This window comes from Hordeum vulgare, chromosome 5H (genome assembly GCF_904849725.1).
Source record: "Hordeum vulgare subsp. vulgare chromosome 5H, MorexV3_pseudomolecules_assembly, whole genome shotgun sequence".
Lineage (NCBI taxonomy): Eukaryota > Viridiplantae > Streptophyta > Magnoliopsida > Poales > Poaceae > Hordeum > Hordeum vulgare.
This window is the reverse complement of record NC_058522.1, coordinates 312,207,491-312,226,859: the sequence shown is the minus strand read 5'-3', so window position 1 is coordinate 312,226,859 and position 19,369 is coordinate 312,207,491. Positions and strand designations below refer to the sequence as shown.

At 40.5% G+C, this 19,369-nt stretch overlaps 2 protein-coding genes across 2 annotated transcripts; one reads left to right on the top strand and one right to left on the bottom strand.

The window, feature by feature from the left end:
* The first annotated feature begins 10,287 nt into the window (after positions 1–10,287).
* LOC123452870 (non-structural maintenance of chromosomes element 1 homolog) lies at positions 10,288–12,852 on the top strand. The gene is made up of 6 exons (XM_045129596.1): positions 10,288–10,515; positions 11,018–11,214; positions 11,317–11,397; positions 11,818–12,051; positions 12,193–12,270; positions 12,349–12,852. The coding sequence occupies exons 1-6, from the start codon at positions 10,398–10,400 to the stop codon at positions 12,634–12,636; spliced, it is 996 nt and encodes a 331-aa protein (XP_044985531.1). The 5' UTR covers positions 10,288–10,397; the 3' UTR covers positions 12,637–12,852.
* A 1,715-nt stretch (positions 12,853–14,567) lies between these two features.
* On the bottom strand, positions 14,568–15,842 carry LOC123395707 (NDR1/HIN1-like protein 13). Its single transcript, XM_045090738.1, has one exon. The coding sequence runs from the start codon at positions 15,733–15,735 to the stop codon at positions 14,767–14,769; it is 969 nt and encodes a 322-aa protein (XP_044946673.1). The 5' UTR covers positions 15,736–15,842; the 3' UTR covers positions 14,568–14,766.
* Between the last annotated feature and the right edge of the window lie 3,527 nt (positions 15,843–19,369).

The window sequence follows — 19,369 nt, the reverse complement described above, 5'->3', positions numbered from 1 at the left end:
CCTGCAGGGCTCCGCCCGAGCTCCGCAGAAATACGATCTAGAGGTAAAACTATGGTGTCTAGATCTGAGTTAAACGTGGCAAAAGTTGTCTCAAATCATCCCTAAATAACCACTATATATAGGAGGGAGGGGTAGGAGGCTTTCCTTGAGGGCCAAGCCCTCAAGGGTGCGCCGGCTAGGGAGGAGGAGGAGTCCTACTCCAATCCTAGTCCAACTAGATTGGAAAGTGTAGTCCTTCTCTTCCTTCCCACCTTTCTCTTTTTTTTCCTTTGGTTTTTATTTCTTGGTGCATAGGCCCTCTTGGGCTGTCCCACCAGCCCACTAAGGGCTGGTTTGCCACTCTAGGGCCTTTGGGCTTCCCCCGGGAGGGTTGCCCCCCTCCCGGTGAACTTCCGGAACCCATTCGTCACTCCTGGTACATTCCCGGTAATGCCCGAAAACTTTTCGGTAACCAAATGAAGTCATCCTATATATCAATCTTCGTCTCCGGACCATTCCGGAAACACTCATGACGTCCGTGGTCTCATCCGGGACTCCGAACAACATTTGGTAACCACACATATAACTCAACTATACTAAAACATCACCGAACCTTAAGTGTGCAGACCCTGCGGGTTCGAGAACTATGTAGACATGCCCCGAGGTACTCCTTGGTCAATATCCAATAGCGGGACCTGGATGCCCATATTGGATCCTACATATTCTCCGAAGATCTTATCGGTTGAACCTCAGTGTCAAGGATTCATATAATCCCGTATGTCATTCCCTTTGTCCTTCGGTATGTTACTTGCCCGATATTTGATCGTCAGTATTCACATACCTATTTCAATATCGTTACCGGCAAGTCTCTTTACTCGTTTCGTAATACAAGATCCGGTGACTTACACTTAGTCACATTGCTTGCAAGGCTTGTGTATGATGTTGTATTACCGAGTGGGCCCCGAGATACCTCTCCATCACACGGAGTGACAAATCCCAGTCTTGATCCATACTAACTCAACTGACACCTTCGGAGATACCTGTAGAGCACCTTTATAGTCACCCAGTTACGTTGTGATGTTTGATGCACAGAAGGTATTCCTCTGGTGCCAGTGAGTTATATGATCTCATGGTCATAGGAACAAATACTTGACACGCAGAACACTATAGCAATAAAACGACACGATCAATTTGCTACGTTCATAGTTTGGGTCTAGTCCATCACATGATTCTCCTAATTACGTGATCCAGTTATCAAGTGACAACACTTGCTCATAGTCAGAAAACCTTGACTATCATTGATCAACTGGCTAGCCAACTAGAGGCTTGCTAGGAACATTGTTTTGTCTATGTATCCACACATGTATCTATGTTTTCATTCAATACAATTATAGCATGGATAATAAACGATTATCTTTAAACAGGAAATATTATAATAACTATTTATCATTGCCTCTAGGGCATATATCCAACAATTTAATGGAGACAAAGAAGACGAAGAGGGAGAGGCGTTTGCCGGGGTGCATACCTGGTATAGATATGGGTCCCTACTCCCTAGCCACCACGCAATTGCTATTGATAAGTGAAAGGATTTTGGAAGGAGGATCGACTGGTCAAGCCTCATTTACTACTTGAAATGAAAGGGCTTAATTTACTCATTCATGTTTTAAGTAATAATAATAAAGAACGAAGAGAGATGAATGAAAGATGATCCATTCGTCTTTATTGATGATAGAAGTGGGGTATTTATACCCGGGCGGAAGTACACGTGTTGCTTGGCAACCAAGTAAACACATAGTTGCTTGAGAGCCAAGGAATTACATAGTTGCCTTGAGAGCCAAGGAATTACATGGACCAAGTAACTTATCTAACAATTAATTTAATCCTAAATAGCTTAATTAGTAAGAATTATTCTATTTTTAACACTCCTCGTTGTACTTCTAGGGTATATCCATCATCTTGACCAATTCTTTGAATAATCTTGAAAGTCTCCTCCAAAACCCCCGTGGGGAAAATATGAGGAGAATTGTGCAGATATGTTGCTAAAACTCCTTTAAACCTAGTGGGAAAAATAATAAGGAGAAAATGATGCAACATATAATGATTATTGTCTCTTGATAACTCATATGAGAAAAACCTTTGAAGAAGGAGAAAACTCATTGGTGAGTTTAGAGAACAATTAACATGTCTTGAGTACTTCCTTTAAAACCCCGAGTAGGGAAAATAGAAAGTACGACATATGATCTTTGATAAGATACTAACTCATTAAAAACCATTACGAGAAACTACGGGAGAAAACTCATAAGGGAAAAGAGTGGATCTGACATGCTATTGGAAACTCCTTTAAAACCCAGTGGAAAAAATATAAGGAGAAAATGATATGGCATATACAAACACTTGTGTTTATATTGTCTCGTTAAAAACCTTTTATGAGAAACCATTAGGGAAAAACTCATCAAGGCAAAAAGAGTACAATATATGCAATCTGATCATTGTTAATAGGTTATAGTTTGGGAGATTACTCCCCCTTAACTTTGCAAATATAGAGAATGTCTCACGCCAATTCCATTGACATGAACATGAGATTGTGTATAATCTATTGGATTTTTACACTACTTTGTTTGCAAATTATTTCCTCACTTTTCTATAATCCGTGAGGATAAGTATTTTTTTAGCAATGTGCCTTTTGATATTGCTCTTCATATAACCTGTAGGTATTGAGTAACACAAGTGGAAACATCTTGATAAATCAAGTTATGTGATTCTGATGAATCTCAACCACATGATTTTGAGTGTGGTTAATCATTCTGCTAAGCTATACATATTTTGCAATGCTTTTAGATAAAGTAATCATGTCAGAATGGTAAGTGGAAATACTCATTAAAGTCTATTTAGATGACTTCCATGAGAAGACTATTCCAGTGAATTCAGTCATTGATATGGCATTGTTGAGATCAAATAAAGAGCCAATATCATTATATCATATCATGGTCATATCTTGTATTTTCTGATGGAATTTTCCAAGATTTATTGTGAGCTTAAGATATAGGATGATATTCCAGATATCAAGCATGTACCTTTTATTGGGGGTTGCACTCTAAGCAAACATAGCAAATATGGTGTGAGGCGTGACATAGCTTGCAATCATATGAGTGCTTTGATATTAGTGAGATAGAACTTCAGGTATTTATGTCACTTCATTATCACCCCTAGGTAAGAATATATTTGTACCCGATCAGGGCAATATGACCATACATGTCATTTATTGATATGATATATCCAAATTGAACTTCTCGTATATGTTTTGGATATATGTAGACTGGCATTTATTCTTGAGAGAATGATCAAGTTCTAAACTTAAGATAAATTTGGTTGAATCCAAAATTTCTGTCTTGAGATGATTTTGTGTATGTTTATGTCTTGTAGAGACATCTATGACGAAATCATAGATATACACCGAGGTGATGTAAGGAAATAAAATTTTGGGATTCCTTTATTAACACACAAAAAATCATCACCCTTTGAGAAATCCTTTGAAGAAGGAACTCATCTAGTCAGTAGTATCATATGATTCACGACTATTTTGAGCCATAGATTGACTTATGAAGGTTTACACAATACATGTTGCGATTTCTTTTCGGGTTCGGAATTGTAAGCCCTTTAGGGACATCAATATAGATTTTCGAAATGAGTGACTCATATGAGTATGTAGCCACTTCATCCATTAACTGCATGGATATTTTTTTATTGCCAATTATATTTAGTATCGAAACATAGTTCCACTCATACCAAGAGGGCATGTTACACCATAATCGATGTCGGGTCTGTGCATGAACCCTTTTGCTACAAGCCTCGCTTTCTCACCACCTCATTGGCTTTGTCTATGAATGAGAAGTTTTACTATTCCATATGAAAGATACTTATGAGGAGTACGTATTACTGTGGTAAATATCACTCGTTTGCAGCGCGAGTGCTATTCTTCATTACTTGCTTCCTTTTATGTGAACCAATATGAGTACAAGAGGCACCCTACCATGGATTTTGGTTCACGGTCCAAAAGGTTTTAGCAATTTTGAGAATAAATATATGCCGATAAATGTAGACTTATGCTATATGATTCTTGAGGAATGGGCGTAATTTGTGTAAATGTATTTATTCCTTTTATCTCCTTGTGATTTCCTACAACAATGGAGTCAAGGTGTTTCGATGTCCCGACAAAAAAAAATTGTGCAAGTTTATGTCGGGCTTTGGATGATGAGCATCCAGTGAGGTGTCTTTCAACTTGATGTTGAATTACATTTACTGGTTGAGGATTTGATTTCCTCTATTTTCGCAGAAGTGTATGCGAGATTATACCTCGTGTGGTCAGATTTCTCCTCGTATTGCTCTCATTTGGGGAGAAGAGTGATTTATCACTTACCTCCACTCTTTCCGACACTTTACTGCAGGAATATAAAATTGAGTGGCACATTTGTCATCAGTAAACATATGTGGGAGATTTGCAATGAGTTGCAAATATGTGATTCTAAACTTTTAGTTTAGATTCTTTGAATACGTGGATAGAAGGACTGAATGTCAATAACATTTATAATTTATTCCTCGGCACTCTTTGTGGTACTTATCTCCCCCTAATGCCAGAAAATATCCTTATTGCTAATGCAATGAGCATACGGGCTATGAATAATTTTGATTGACGGACAAATTGTTATTCCTCGTATAGATCCCTAATTTTCTGTGAGGGCCCATTGATGTATGCTGGAGTGGTGATATCAGTATGTAACCGAATTATCGCAGATAGGAAATACTTTGTTAGTTTCCACACAATTACTACAAGGGGAAAGTAGTATGCTATGCAGTTGGTATGATTTAGATCATACTTACGGTGTGTAAGGCCGTATGAGTCCAGCAAGAGGCTAGTAAATTTACAATTCTTTATGATTGGTCATGTAATTAATTTCATCATATTTGATAAGATATTGAACTAAACCATTTTAGGTATATATATAGTAATATATAACCAGACATTGCTCGTGAAATGAGTTCAACGAAGTTGTCCATTCGAATGGATTTATCCCTTGTATAGGATAATTTGCTCTTACTTTGAAAGCTTGAGCAATTAATTTAGTTATATAATTCATGGTTTTGTGTAACAAGAGACACACTTGAAATCATTTTATAAATGTTTCAGTGAGTACCATGAAGTATCTATATAAGACCACATAATGGTTGAGTAATCCACATACCTTCTGAATGCGTTCAAGGAAGAATTAGTGGCTCATTTGAATTTTTAAGGTGAGAGAGCCTTAAAACTTATTTCTCCTATGGCACATGTGGTGCATATAAAATCTGATGAGTTATGAAATATTGTAACTTAAAAAGTTGTGACCAATAGAAGTGCCAATAATTTTTCTAATCAACCCCAAACCAGGATTATAAGGATTAAAACCAAATATTTTGTAAGATTTAGAAAATTATTGCGTACGCAACAAACTGAGTATAAATTGATTCATACATTCAAAATTTAGCAAATATAATGTCCAAGCAATAGTATATTGGACATCACACTACACGTAGTAGCACAAGTGTAGGCTACTGATATTTTGGGAATACTTAGGATATTACATGAGGTCGCCCATATATTGGAAAATTAATTATGCAAACATATCATAGGCACAAAGTAATTGATCATTCTTTTATTATACTATATTTTTGGTTCTCCTGCTCATGAAGATTTGAGAAAAATCATTTACCAGAATATTTTCTGGTTGTATGCTTGCAAATTTTCAACTATCCCAAGGAACTTATTTGCCTTTTAATAAATTCGTGGTGTGGTTTGACCATATGTTTGAGGGTTTGGTAATCATATGTATGATATTTATGTAACCACATATTTGACAAACTTGAGAGTTTGACCATGTTCTATCTTTGGTTGTCTTTTAGCTGCCACTTTACTTTGAAGTCCGCATGGCTATATTTTGTCGCCACTGACTTGGCATTCAGTACCAACAAGATTTTCAAAAGATGGTATAGCACATGTGGGGTGAGTCTAGTGATTTTAAGAAATTCCATGTTTCTTCATCATGGAAAATGGTAATACCATCATATGGGGATGTAAAGTGTATCATGGGCTTTTCAACCGGATCTGCATACGAAATATATTTGATCATGCGATCTCAACTTAAAGTTGATTGAGTGACAAAATGGTGAGCTGCGATAGACTTGAGGTATTAAAAAATGAATGTGTGATCATTCACGATGTGCTCATGGCAGCATGTTTGTCTCAAGGGAATATTCAAGGTGAATAAATATTCATCCATTATGTACTTAGTTTGAGAACTAAATGAAGTTGATGACATATAAAATGCATATGAACATTTGAAACTTTAGAGTCGCTGCTAAAAACATACATGTTGTATGTTTAACATTGGTTAGTCAATATGAAAGTATAACCACAATGTGATGTGGACCTTGCGGAAGTGTTGAGACACTCAATCATTGCCATAAATTATGGATCCATCTTGATGGATGGACGACGCTATAATTAGAAATAGTGACGTGGGCTCGATTGCCATGTATTTTACCAATGTAATAGAAGGTAATCGTTGGAGTATGCAAATTTTTGCATAATTTTCCAAGACCTATTCAAGCAAATTGAGGCTTGAATAATTCATATTGGCACAAAAAATACCATTTAGCATGCAGTGACTATGCATGATGATATTTTACTATGAGAGTAAAATGTTTTTGTGAACAACAACAATAAATTCTTTAGAGGAGCAATTTTTTGTATGGATGATGCCTTGTAGCCATATGTGTAGACCTCAATTGATATATGATAACACTTTGAAGATAATCACCAATATGATGTAGATCTCGCAGTAATAGAAAACATAGTCTGACTTTTGTCAGTAGATGTTTATAATTCTATTACCTTAGGTTATGCTATATTTAAGAAAATCACTTTGAAGGTAATCGTCTATCAGAATGACATGGTGTAGACCTTTGCAGTAATAGTGGATAGTCTGCAAAACTTTATAGTAGATGCCAATATTATCTTATGATATCTTGAGGTAGTCACATCTAAATATTAATATTCGGAAGAGCACTTCGAAGGTAGTCATCTTGTTAAAATGACAAGACGTAGACCTCACAGTAGTGACGGATAATCTGCAAATTATGTAGTAGATGCCATCAATACCTTGTGATTCACAAATAAATGTGAATGGTCATAATAAGTATGACACTTCATAATTCATGTTTGAATTACATTTAGATTGCAAAAAAATCAATTGCAAAAGAATATAGTTGTTCTCCTATAACGTATGCTAGGGAATATTTAAAATTCCGATGGAATAAATGTATGCGAAATATTCTTTTGCATTAGTATTACCGTGGTAATACATATAGGTGGAAAAATAACAATTTACATACTTCAAATGAGAATTTTACCCATTGTAAAATGGTGTATAATTATGTTTGTATGTAATTTAGGATGAAATGAGGTTCTTCCATGTATGTTTTCTAAAACCGAGGGCTTATAGAGTACAAATAGTAATAACCTGAGGGTTAAAGTGCGAAAACAGAGGGTTGTATTACAAATCATAGGAGTTTAGATGACTTGACAGTAGAAGTTGAGGACTATACTGCATGATGAACAAAGCCAGAGGGCTTAACAAAAATTGGAGGAACCTTCTGTAGATAATAGAAATTTAAAGGCCTGAACTAAAAAATAAAATAGAGGATAGGAATCCCCAATTTCCTCTGTGCAGCTAGGGATTAACATCTGCCGCCGCGCCGTCGGGAAGCATTGCCTTGGTTGGCACGCCTTGTGCCATAGGAAGCCGTGCTGGAGGGCGCGTTGCGTCGCGCACCGGCCCAAATCAAGGAGACGGGCCATGGCCGAGAGGGAGCACGGGGATGGAAGATGATGAGAGGGTGGAGGTGGCATGGCTATTGTGCGCGTGCGGCCAGAGTCGAGGCAATGTTGCCGCCATGTCGGAGGGCTTCGCCAAGCGCTGTTACCCGCCAGTCTGGGGCCCGCCACAGAAGGCTGCGCACCGGAGGGTAGGGTCGATCACTGCTACATTTAGTAGGATGCTGATGCGGTCACGTTCTTGAGTGCCTTCAACAAGTACATCCTTCTCATTAGATCAATGGGATTGCAGTCATACTGTTGTTGTGGCGTGGCCGGTGCCAAGGGTGTCGATTTATGGTTGACCATGATTATGTACTATGAACAAAACTAGGAAAATAGCACCTGATATTGCGATCAAGTACTTTGATCGTAAGTTTCATGTGAGAAGTAGTCCATGACGTAGACTTGATTCATATACGGATCTTTTTGATTCCGGGCTCGTTAATTGATTGCCTTGGTTTGCACCGTTGGCTCATGAAAAAGGGTAAATGTGATGCCTTGTTCTTGCATGCACGACACGCTGTCGAGAAGTACTGCTTTCATGCGTTGGTCGAGTATTGCATCGTGAAGGCCATTCGACTGTCTTGTTGTGCCAAGAGCAACAATTCATGGTAGTATTGAAGAACAAAGATTAGGTAAATCGCACTAGCGCATGATGTATCATAGCAATTAGGTTAAAATCGCCGTTGGTTTTATTGGTGCAATTTTCCGTGCTGCCCTAAGGTGTTGATTTCGATGTTATCTATTTATCTGTTCTTCTTGATGATCCTGTGTGTAGGCAATCCTTCATGTGTCATCTCTTCTCCTGTGTGTTGCTAAATCGCTCGATCGGAGAGCAAAGTGCATTATAACGTGTTTTAAGTAAAAAATAAAAAATGAAGAGAGATGAATGAAAGATGATTCATTCGTCTTTATTGATGATAGAAATGGGATATTTATACCCAGACGAAAGTACACATGTTGTTTAGCACCCAAATAAACACATAGTTACTTGAGTGCCAAGGAATTACATATTTGACTCGAGAGACAAGGAATTACATTGTTACTTAGAACCAAGTAACTTATCTAACAATTAGTTTAATCCTAATTAGTTTAATTAATAAGCAACTATTCTATTTTTAACAGTTCGTAACCGAAGGCACGACCTGACATCATGCACGTGAAAAAGTTGCTGATGTGGCATTATTGCCGAGGACGTGGGTAGACATATTGAGGTGAAGTGATGTGAATGTTTCTTTATGTGTAACCACATTTTCATTAGGCAAATATCCATCATACAATGCGTGTGACACACACTAAAACAGAGTGAGCAACTGTCCCGGAATAACAACATATCCATCTTCAAGAAAATAAAAATTACAACACAGTCCTTAGAGGGAGAGATTGTTGAACTAAATCCAAGCCTGCTGTCATCTTCTTTCGACGTCTGTGCGAGAAGTAGACGAGATAGCAGCCGCAAATCAAATGATCATCGACGCCACATCGCATCGAAGCTTTCTGAACCGAATAAAGGACCGCCATGAACATCAGAACACTTATTTGTGTGGCATATAGGCCGGGGAACAACCCCGAACGCTTTAGGTCTCGAAACCGCTATCTTCAGGCGATGCTATCGAAGAAGACTGACAGATTCGCCAACCATCAAACGCAAACCCTGTACGAGAGAGGTCGTCACCATCTGCTCGTCGCCATCGCCATCCGAAGCGGCAGCCACCGCCTCGCCGGCAACACCTCTGAATACCAGGTCCACCACACATGAGTAATGGCAGAAAACAAATCCCTTCGATCCATCGACATCGTCGAGATGTGGTTGGGATCGAGGAATAATTATTCTCAATGTCAACACAATCGTCATCCAAGACGCTGATGAAAAAAAATTTACAATCTTATTTCTAACTATATACAAGACAAAAAAACGGGGTTCCTTTCCCTACCCGTCGCCCGACTGACCAACGGAGGGAAAGAAACCCCCGGCCTCGCCGATGTAGCGAAAAGGAAATTGTCGCCGTCTTATTTTTTTAGAGAGAACAGGCGAGGCAACCTATGGATGTGAATGGTTGGATGTAAATTAGTGACATGGATATGTTGCATGTTGAAAAATATAGGTTATCGAGGATGAACTATTTAGGTACTAAGATATATGTTACGTACGTGATCGTATTTTTTTTACTTCATCCGTTTTTAAATATAATTTTTTTACAGATTTCACTAACGAACTATATACGGATATATATATATAGATATGTTTTAGAGTGTATATTCACTATCTTTGCTTTGTATTTAGAAAAGAAAAGTTGATTTGGGCGTGACACAACCACCGCGAAACATTTCCCGCGCGATCTTGGACGTCTTCCCGCGAGCCGCAAAAACCTCCCAATCCGTTCCGTTCCCCACCTCGGCCGCGTAATCCCACCCATTCTGCGTGCCAAGCCAGGGTTTCTCCTTCCCCCGCCCCCCACAGATCCCTACACAAAGGCACGCGCTAGAGGAGCTGCACGATCCGATGGCGCCGCTCTCATGGCGGCACCACACGCTGCTGCAGGCGCTCCTCTCCCGTGGACCGCTCTCGGAGCGAGACTTCCACGCCCTCTTCACCGCCATCTCCGGCGGCAAGAACCCCGGTACCCGCCTGCCCGCTTCTCTTCCCCTCCCTTCGATTAGTTCCATCCCTCTCCTCGTTACTCGTAGCGGCCTAGGTGTTCGATGTAATGCGCAACCGGGAACTTTTAGTCGCCCATGTGTTCGATGTAATGCTTCCGTGGCAACTTTTAGTCAAGCGTCCGTTTGACTTCGACTGATGTAGTCGCAGTTACTGATGTAGCCCCTGTAGGGTTCAAAACCTTTCCTTTTCAGTAAATGAGTTTGTGTTCATTGGAGGATCAACTGCCATTCACTGATTCACAATCGGTTCAATGTTGCATCTTCTGATTGCCTAAAAAACAGAATTATCTTGGTTTGCGTGTGTTTAATATCATTGTTAGTTCAGTTGAGACCTGGTTGGCTGGTTGAATCGTGTTTTTATATATACAAGTGTATTTCAGCCAACATATTGCCTACAGACTGTAATTAGATCACCAAACTCCATCTCCAGTTGAATATGTCTACTATTGTCATGACCTGCAGCCACTCACCAGCAACTATTCAGTGATACACTTATGAAGATCAACAATGAGTTAAGGTACTTGCAATTTGATCTGCGAGCATGTATAAACCAGTATGATGGAACAGTTTATTATGGAGTGGTCAACAACATTTCTGATGAAGAATCAAAGCTTGGCTCCAAGTATTCCGTTCCACAGATTGCATTCTACAAGGGACTGGTATGCAGATGCTTGCTTTAACTAGCTCAACTCAGCATGATGTATGCTGAATGACTTATTTGTATGTTCGCATAACTGTATTCACAATGGCTCTTGTGGCAGTTAGAAGCAATAGTTCATGAAGCTGGAAACGATGGGAGCATAACTAGTATTGATGCTCTCAACGTCCGGATCGACAACCAGGTTTGCTGTACCAGTCTGTCATGGACACATGGCTCTCTTTTATTATGTTTAAACAACTCCTTACTTGTGCATTCACATACTGTCATGTGTGATCATGCAAGAAGCACAAAACCTTAGCTGTTTAGGACATAACGTGCGAAGATATCCTCAAGGTGTGATGAACTGATCATGATTAAAGCATCATCTACCCATCCATATGTACCGTACTCACAACACATTGTTGTCTAGCTATACTAATTGATGTGTGCTTATGTTGTAGCTTCATTCAATTGTGATTTACCAACAGTTAGGATGGCTGTGTCATGATCTGTACATGCAAGTTCCAGTATTTTCTGTCGCATGATTTGTATCTGCTGATTGGTAGAGTTGAATCTTCTTTGCAATAAGGGTATCATAAACTATTTAGTGTTCTATTCTCAGGTCGTAATTGCGGACAGTACACAAGACACTCAATCTCGTCTTCCTTCTTCTATCACAAACTTCTCGTTCTCTCAAAAGGAAAATACTCTTAATGACCTGATACAAGACCGTTGGCTGGCTTACACCTCGGAGGGCAAGATTGGTCTTGGTATCAGATCATTTCTTGATCTCCGGAGCTGGTTTCGCAGTAATGACATCCCATCATGCGAGGTTTGCAATGAAGCTGGTATAAAGGTACTGATGTGTGATCACTCTGAGATTGTGTTTCCCTTGTTGCCACTCATTCCGCACCATATACAGTACAGACGTTTTTGAGAATCTCTATAAGCGTTCTGTGCTCTGATACCAGCATTATTATCTTTGTATTCACACCAGGCATCAACTTGTTCTAAGGAGGGATGCAATGTGAGAATCCATATCTACTGTCTGAAGAAGAAATTTCCGCAGCGGAAGGTAGTTCCGCAATCCCAGTCCCATTTTTACTCGTGTTGCCGTTGGCGTCATTGTTTGCTAACTTATCTGCACATTCAGGCCTCAAGAGCTTGTCCCCAGTGTGCCACTGAGTGGCCCCAGCAGGAAGGCGAGGATGAGGACGACGAGGAAGCGAACGAGCCCGGCGGGGAAGGTCCATCTGCCCCACCGGCTGACCCTCCTTCGAGGAGGAAACGCAGAATCAAGGCTGAAGTGGCGGAAGAAGCTGCAGAAGCAGGCCCATCGACCGCGGTGACCAGGAGAAGTTCGAGGATGGCCAAAGCGCAGGAGGCACCATCTGCAGATGCTTCACAGCCGGCCAGGTCCTCAAAGAGAAGGAAGAAGTGATGGATCTAGCAAGATTGGCAATGCAATGCCGCTTTTGTCGTGTACATAGCGTAGCTGGTATCACTATGCTGGTGGTTTCTGCCTTTCCTGGAGTTACTTGCTTGACCTGCTCCTCTGTTTGCCCGTTTGCCGCCTAGCTTTAGCCAGCTGGGAAGACAAGGATAAGGACGGCCCGTGTTATTTTAGTTTAAGTATAATTATTATGCCATTACGCCATTCAGGTGTTGCATTGCATGGCCCTACTTTTTCCCTGTGTCGTAAACAATTCTACGGGGTCAATCCTCAACTCCAGTCACCGTCGGATCGTGCCTCGAGATCCGTGATATCGCGATCTGAGGGGTGGAGGCAGGCCGTCTCTGCGTGCGTCAGGATCCAAAGACACAATCCGAAGTGGCATACAGCTGCATGCTCGGTTTAAGTTAGACTAGTTCAGCAGGTGATAGCTACGCTACGTACGTTACGCTGCGACAAGTGGTGATAGCTTGTTGAACTGTTCTGTTCCATCCATTTCTCGTGCCAGCCTAGGCTGATTACACAACGGTTAAAGAAAGGTAGGTACAGAAGACTAGCTTGCTAGTGCGGTTTGAGCAAGATCAAGCCGTTGGGACTTGGGACAGTGTCGCACGAAAGATAACATGTCGAAAAATTAGGATCGAGGAAGCAGCCGGACAAACCAGCTCGGTCACCTGAGTTCATCCAGAAAAAAATACATTTAAAGAAATATTGAGGAGGCAACAGGACAAACCAGCTTCAGAGCACAGGATCATGGCCAGCCGCTCCAGCACTATGCTTTTGTCATATGCTTTTATATTGGTCTGGAAAGGCAAATGGAACTACAGTAGCGTCTGTACAGTTCAGTCTTATTTGGAGTTTTATGAGTCGGAGCTTCATTAACACTAACGCCGTTATGACCAAACAAGAGAGGATATGCCTTGTTTTTTTTTTTTTTTTTTTTTTTTGAAATTACGCTGATAGAGGCAGAATAAAATTTACAAGACATCAATTAAAATACAAACATTCTAACTGATAGGTTACATCAACACCAGCAAAAATATTACAAAGCTACTGTAGAAATGGTATGCGCAAGACTTTGGTAAAAAAAAGGCTGTACCTCGCTCGTAGAACGATTTTCCTGACTCGTGGTGCAATTTTACAGAGTCAATTCAATGGCATGCGCTGATCAATCAGAAGAAAACCCTGCTGCTGATATGACACATGAAATATAAATCCAATATTGTAAGGGGAAAAAGCAAATATGCAACTCGTTGATGTTTTTGATCTTATGCCATGCCAGAGCGTGTGCATCGCAATAATGCAGAGGCCTAGCACATGAATCAAACAAACTTTATATGAAAAATTCATTTAAATTCCTACGGGATTCACTTAAATCAAAGAGGTTCTTTTATTAGTTATTTTATAAACATGATTCCTTAGTTGGTAAGTAAACCAGAAAAGGCAGGTAATTAAGTAGGTAACCACCAGCGGTAACTTTAGCTATATACCAATGGTAACGAAAATAAAATAAAAAATACATGTACTCCCTTCACTTCCACAAATAACATGATATTTTGGACAGTTTTGAAAGCTTTTAAACCTTTCACTAATACTTCCTCGTGTCTGTAGTGTCGAAAAGGGAATTTATATTTTGATATGGAGGGAGTAATATATTTAAAAACATTTTGATTGTACGTGAAATTGTAAACCTAGACCAAAATTACTTCCACATTATAAGTATTTTGTTGTGTTTTGTAATTATCCTTCTGTACTATTAACTTACTAGTATATTTTAAAGTTTATATGTTATTTTTTTTAACACGATACAATAAAAAATGCTCATGTACGTACATACATTCATTCATTTAATATCTGTAGTACTATGTGATCTAAACATGCCTTTCTTTTCAAGACAAGGGGGTAATTAACCAGTTAAGTCTGAGAATGATAGTGTATTTCCTCAAATCAAACAATTGAAACCACACCACAAGAAACATGCCTGAAATTTACAAAATTCAATTCACCCCACCGTCAAATAACTTCGCAGTTAATGCTCGGCCGCTGTTGCTACTGCTAGCCGTTGGCACATTGAAAACCACAAGCGGCGCCGGCGCCGTCGCCGGCCCCGGCCACCAGTCACCACCACCACCACAAGAACGGCCTGACCTTGACCCGGCATCCTCTGTTGGCCGCCGCCGCCTCGCCGGCCAGCTTGTCAACCGTCACCTGGCACGTCGCCTTCACGTCCACCGTCCACGTCCGCAGCACCTTCCCGAACCGCAGCCTCACGGGCAGCCGCGCCTCCACCGTCAGCGGCAACGCGCGCGCCGCCTGCTCCGCTGCCAGCTGCTTCCTCTGCTCGTCGCTGAAGCTCACGCCGGTCCCCCTCAGCGTCGTGGAGTACACCGTCACGTTCCTCGGCGCCTGGTGGAACGCCGGCCACTGGCCGGCCGCAAGACGCACACCGGAGTAGGAGACTGCCACCTCACCGGCGCCGCGGTAGTCGACGCCGACCTTCTTGTTCGCGCCGTTGTCCGCGCGCAAGGTGACGTCGAGCTCCGGGGAGAGCGAAGGGGCGACCGCGTCAAGGCCACGGATGGAGAGGGAGGCGACGGAGAAGGCGGGCGCGCGGGGGCGGAAGACGAGGTACACAGCGCCCACGAACACGGCGGCGGAGATAGCAAGGAAGAGCACGGCCCCGCAGGCGCCAAAGCAGGCGCGGCGCAGGCGACGGCGCCGGACCGGACGCTCCGCGAGGCTCTTGTACCGGCGGGCCCGGTCGGGGGGCGGCACGCGGAGGACCTGGTCCTTGGGAATCTGGACGATGTACGTCCCGGGCGGCGGCGCCGGCGGGCCGTAGAAGGTCGGGTGGAGAGGTGTGGTCTCCGTGGCCGCCGCGTCCTCCTGGTCCGGCGGCGGCAGAGGGGACGCGGGATGTGGCGGCGCCGGGATGGGGTGGACGCGGTCGGCCATGACGCGCCCGGGTCGTGGTGACGTGAGCTCGAGAAGAACCGGGGAGAAGAGTGTGTGATCGAGGTGCGTGCGAATGGAGTCTTGCTTGGTTTTATAGGGAGAAGACAAGAGACGCGTGAGGGAAACGGTCATCTCACGCTGTTCAAACCACTATTATTTGTTTTAGCAAAAATCGTTTGGGAAAAGAAGAAATTTAATTATGGAGGTGTAGATTTGTGTTCCATCACGGAAAGCCACTTTATATTATCCCTTGTGATAGTAATCACTATTATACAGTCCGTTACTTTTACTTCTTAATCATCATAAGTTCGCACAAAGTTTATTTTACCTTTTAATAAAAGATTATACATGTTTAAGAGTATATTTTTATTGTTTTTATACCGATGACAACTTATTTAAAGGATCTTATTCAATCCATAGATAGATATGATGGACTCTCATTGCAAGAAACTGGGTTTAAGGTTTTTTGGATGCACATGTAGTATCTCTACTTACTACGAATTTTTAGCTTGCAAAAAAAAATCCTAAGCAACCACCACATGTTAGAGGATCCATGACAATATAATTTCTATATGAATATAAACAAACATAACTATTACGTTGTCTTTGTTATCCAACATCAACTACTTAGTCAAGTTTAAAAATAATTAACGAGGGTTCACAATCATAGAAGATGTCCAAGACAGTACATTTATATGTGAAATCTCTCTTCCTTTAATATTCTTTCATAAACTGTTCAAGTGATCAATGCTATGTTTGCTAACTTCCAATAAATTTAACCGCTTATACTCATAGTGTGTGAAGTCATTACTCCCCATGGGACAAACATATAAAGCATATATATATAATTTATATTCATAGTTATGACATTCAATTCATTCAACATTTTCTCTTAGGATATAAGTGAAGCAAAAGAGTGAACACAAGCTACTCTTAAAAAGATATAAGTGAAGATTAACGAGTAGTCAAACAATTAAGTAGCTATATGAGGACTCTCTCTCAATAAAGACTTCAAGATGTGAGATTAATTTGAAACAACAAACTAAACAAAAATATACTTCAAGAATAGAACATATCATGTGAACGAATAAAAACTTAGGATCAACATAGTCTAACCGATAGTTGTTGACGAAGAGAGGCGGGATGCGTAGCATCCCAAGCTTAGCTGCTTGAGACTTCTTGTAATATTTACTTGGGGTGCATTGGGCATCCCCAAGCTTGAGTTTCTGTATCTCGTTCAATCCTCTCATATCCCGGTTTCACCCAAGTCTGGAAAACTTTGTCCACATAAAACTTGAAAAGAACTTGTGAGATAGGTTAGTACACATAAGAAAAATTAACACTTCATGTACTAACAAGACAAGTTTCATAATAATTTTCAAACATTAGGTACTGTATACTATCATTTCCACAATCTATATCTATCAATATAAGCCATGAAAACTCTCGGTTAAGTAGTTAACAAAACTATGACAACAATATGTCCAAACAGAACAATCTGTAGCAATTCTTTTCAAAAGTGAACTTATGTAACTCTAAAAACTATAAAACTTTAGGAAATGATATAGAATTTGTATGACAGTACCATGTCAAAATTTCATAAACTTTACACGTTCTAGTAAAATTTCATAGTTCAAATAATACAAATAAGTTTCTGTTTTTATACAACACACATCAAAACATGCAATTCTAGCATCCTCAAGGCAATTCTTGATACCTTTTATTGAAAAACATGGTTATAAATAACAGAAAACAAAGTTTAACAAAATAAAATAACGCTATAAGCAAAACACATATTATGTGACGAATCAAAATATAGCTCCAGGTAAGATATACCGTTTGTGTTGAAGACGAAAGAGGGGATGCCATCCAGGCCAATCCCAAGCTTAGACGCTTGAGTCTTCCTTGGATATTACCTTAGGGGTTACTTGGGCATCCTCAACATTATGTTCTTGCTTCTCCTTATTCTCCTCATATCGGTGTGTGATATGTCTCCAATGTATCTATAATTTATGAAGTATTCATGCCATGTTTATAACAATTCAATATGGTTTTGGTATGATTTGAATGGAAGTAACCTGGACTAACGTTGTTTTCAGCAGAACTACCGCGGTGTTGTTTTTTGTGCGGAAATAAAAGTTCTCCAAATGCAATGAAACTTTTTGACGATTTTTTTGGAACTAAAGAGGCACTAGAAACTTCGCGGGAGGACCAGAAGGGGAAGGAGGTGGCCACTACCCACGAGGGCGCGCTAGAGGCCTTGCCCGTGGGCTGGTGGGTAGTCGGCACCTCGTGGCCCATCTTGATGTGAGACCGACACCAGAAATTCCTACAAATACACCCCCCAGAAATAACCCTTGATCAGAAGGTCCACTGCCACAACTCTGGGTATCAACCAAAAACCAATCTGGAGACGTTCTAGTACCCTCTCGGCGAGGGGAAATCATCTCCGGTAGCTAGCTTCATCATCCCTATGGCCACCATGATGAGGAGAGAGTAGTCCACCCTCGGGGATGAGGTTTTGTACCAGTAGCTATGTGTTTAATCTCTCTCTCTCTCTCTCGTGTTCTAGAGATGACACAATTTTGATGTATCGCGAGCTTTGCTAATATAGTTGGATCATATAGTGTTTCTCCCTCTCTATCGTGTTGTGATGAATTCAATTTTCCCTTTGAGATTTCATTTTATTCGATTGAATACTTGTATGGATTTGAGAGCACTTGATTTATGTCTTGCTATGAATACCGGTGGTGACATTGGGGTATCATATTGATTCACTTGGTATATGTTTTGGCACTCAACTCGCAGATCCCCGATGTGACATTGGGGTAATCTATGCATAGGGCTTAATGCACGTTCTTGTCCTTGTTTCTCCGGTAGAAATCTTGGGGAACTCTTTGAGGTTCTTTGTGTTGGATTGAGTATTATGTATCTGAATTTGTTTTGGTGTTATTTTAGTACAAACTCTTAGATAGACGATCGGAAATGATAACTTGTGTTATTTTAGTGCGAACTCTTGGATAGATCGATTGGAAAGAATAACTTTGAGGTGGTTTCGTACCCTACAAACAATTTCTTCTTATGTTCTCCGCTAGGTAGGAACTTTGGAGTGATTTTTCATCGCATGTTGAGGATTGTTATGTGATCCAATTATATTAGCATTGTTGAGGGATTGCACTAGCGAAATTACGGATCCTATGCCTCATTTTCAAGCATTCCAGTACCGTTTGTGCTCACTTTTGTTACTTGCTACCTTGCTGTTTTTTATTGTTCCTATTACAAAAATCAATTTCTACTATCATTACTACACTTGTATCACCATCTCTTCCTTGAACTAGTGCACATATACAAATTATCATTGTATTTGGTGTGTTTGGGACACAAGAGACTTTTTGTTATTTGGTTGCAGGGTTGTTTGAGATATACCATCTTCATCCTATGCCTCACATGGATTGATAAACCTGAGATCATCAACTTGAGGGAAAATTGCTACTGTCCTACAAAACTCTGCGCTTGGAGGCCCAACACGAGTCTACAATAATAAAGTTGTGTAGTAGACATCAAGCTCTTTTCTGGCACCGTTGTCGAGGAGGTTAGTGCTTGAAGGTATATCTTTAGATCTTGCAATTGAACCTTTTAGTTTCTTTTTTATGACTAGTTCGGTTTATGAAAACAAAATTAGAAAAAAATGGAATTGAGGTGGTCTCATATTGTTCATATTTATAATGTATTTCTTGAAAATGATGGTAAGGAAAATTGTGCTCAA

Coding starts and splice junctions, on each gene's coding strand:
- LOC123395707 (XM_045090738.1), bottom strand. CDS start 15,735: ATGACCGTTTCCCTCACGCGTCTCTTGTCTTCTCCCTATAAAACCAAG.
- LOC123452870 (XM_045129596.1), top strand. CDS start 10,398: ATGGCGCCGCTCTCATGGCGGCACCACACGCTGCTGCAGGCGCTCCTC. Junction 12,052..12,192: donor GCAATGAAGCTGGTATAAAG/GTACTGATGTGT, acceptor TATTCACACCAG/GCATCAACTTGTTCTAAGGA. Junction 12,271..12,348: donor AGAAATTTCCGCAGCGGAAG/GTAGTTCCGCAA, acceptor CTGCACATTCAG/GCCTCAAGAGCTTGTCCCCA.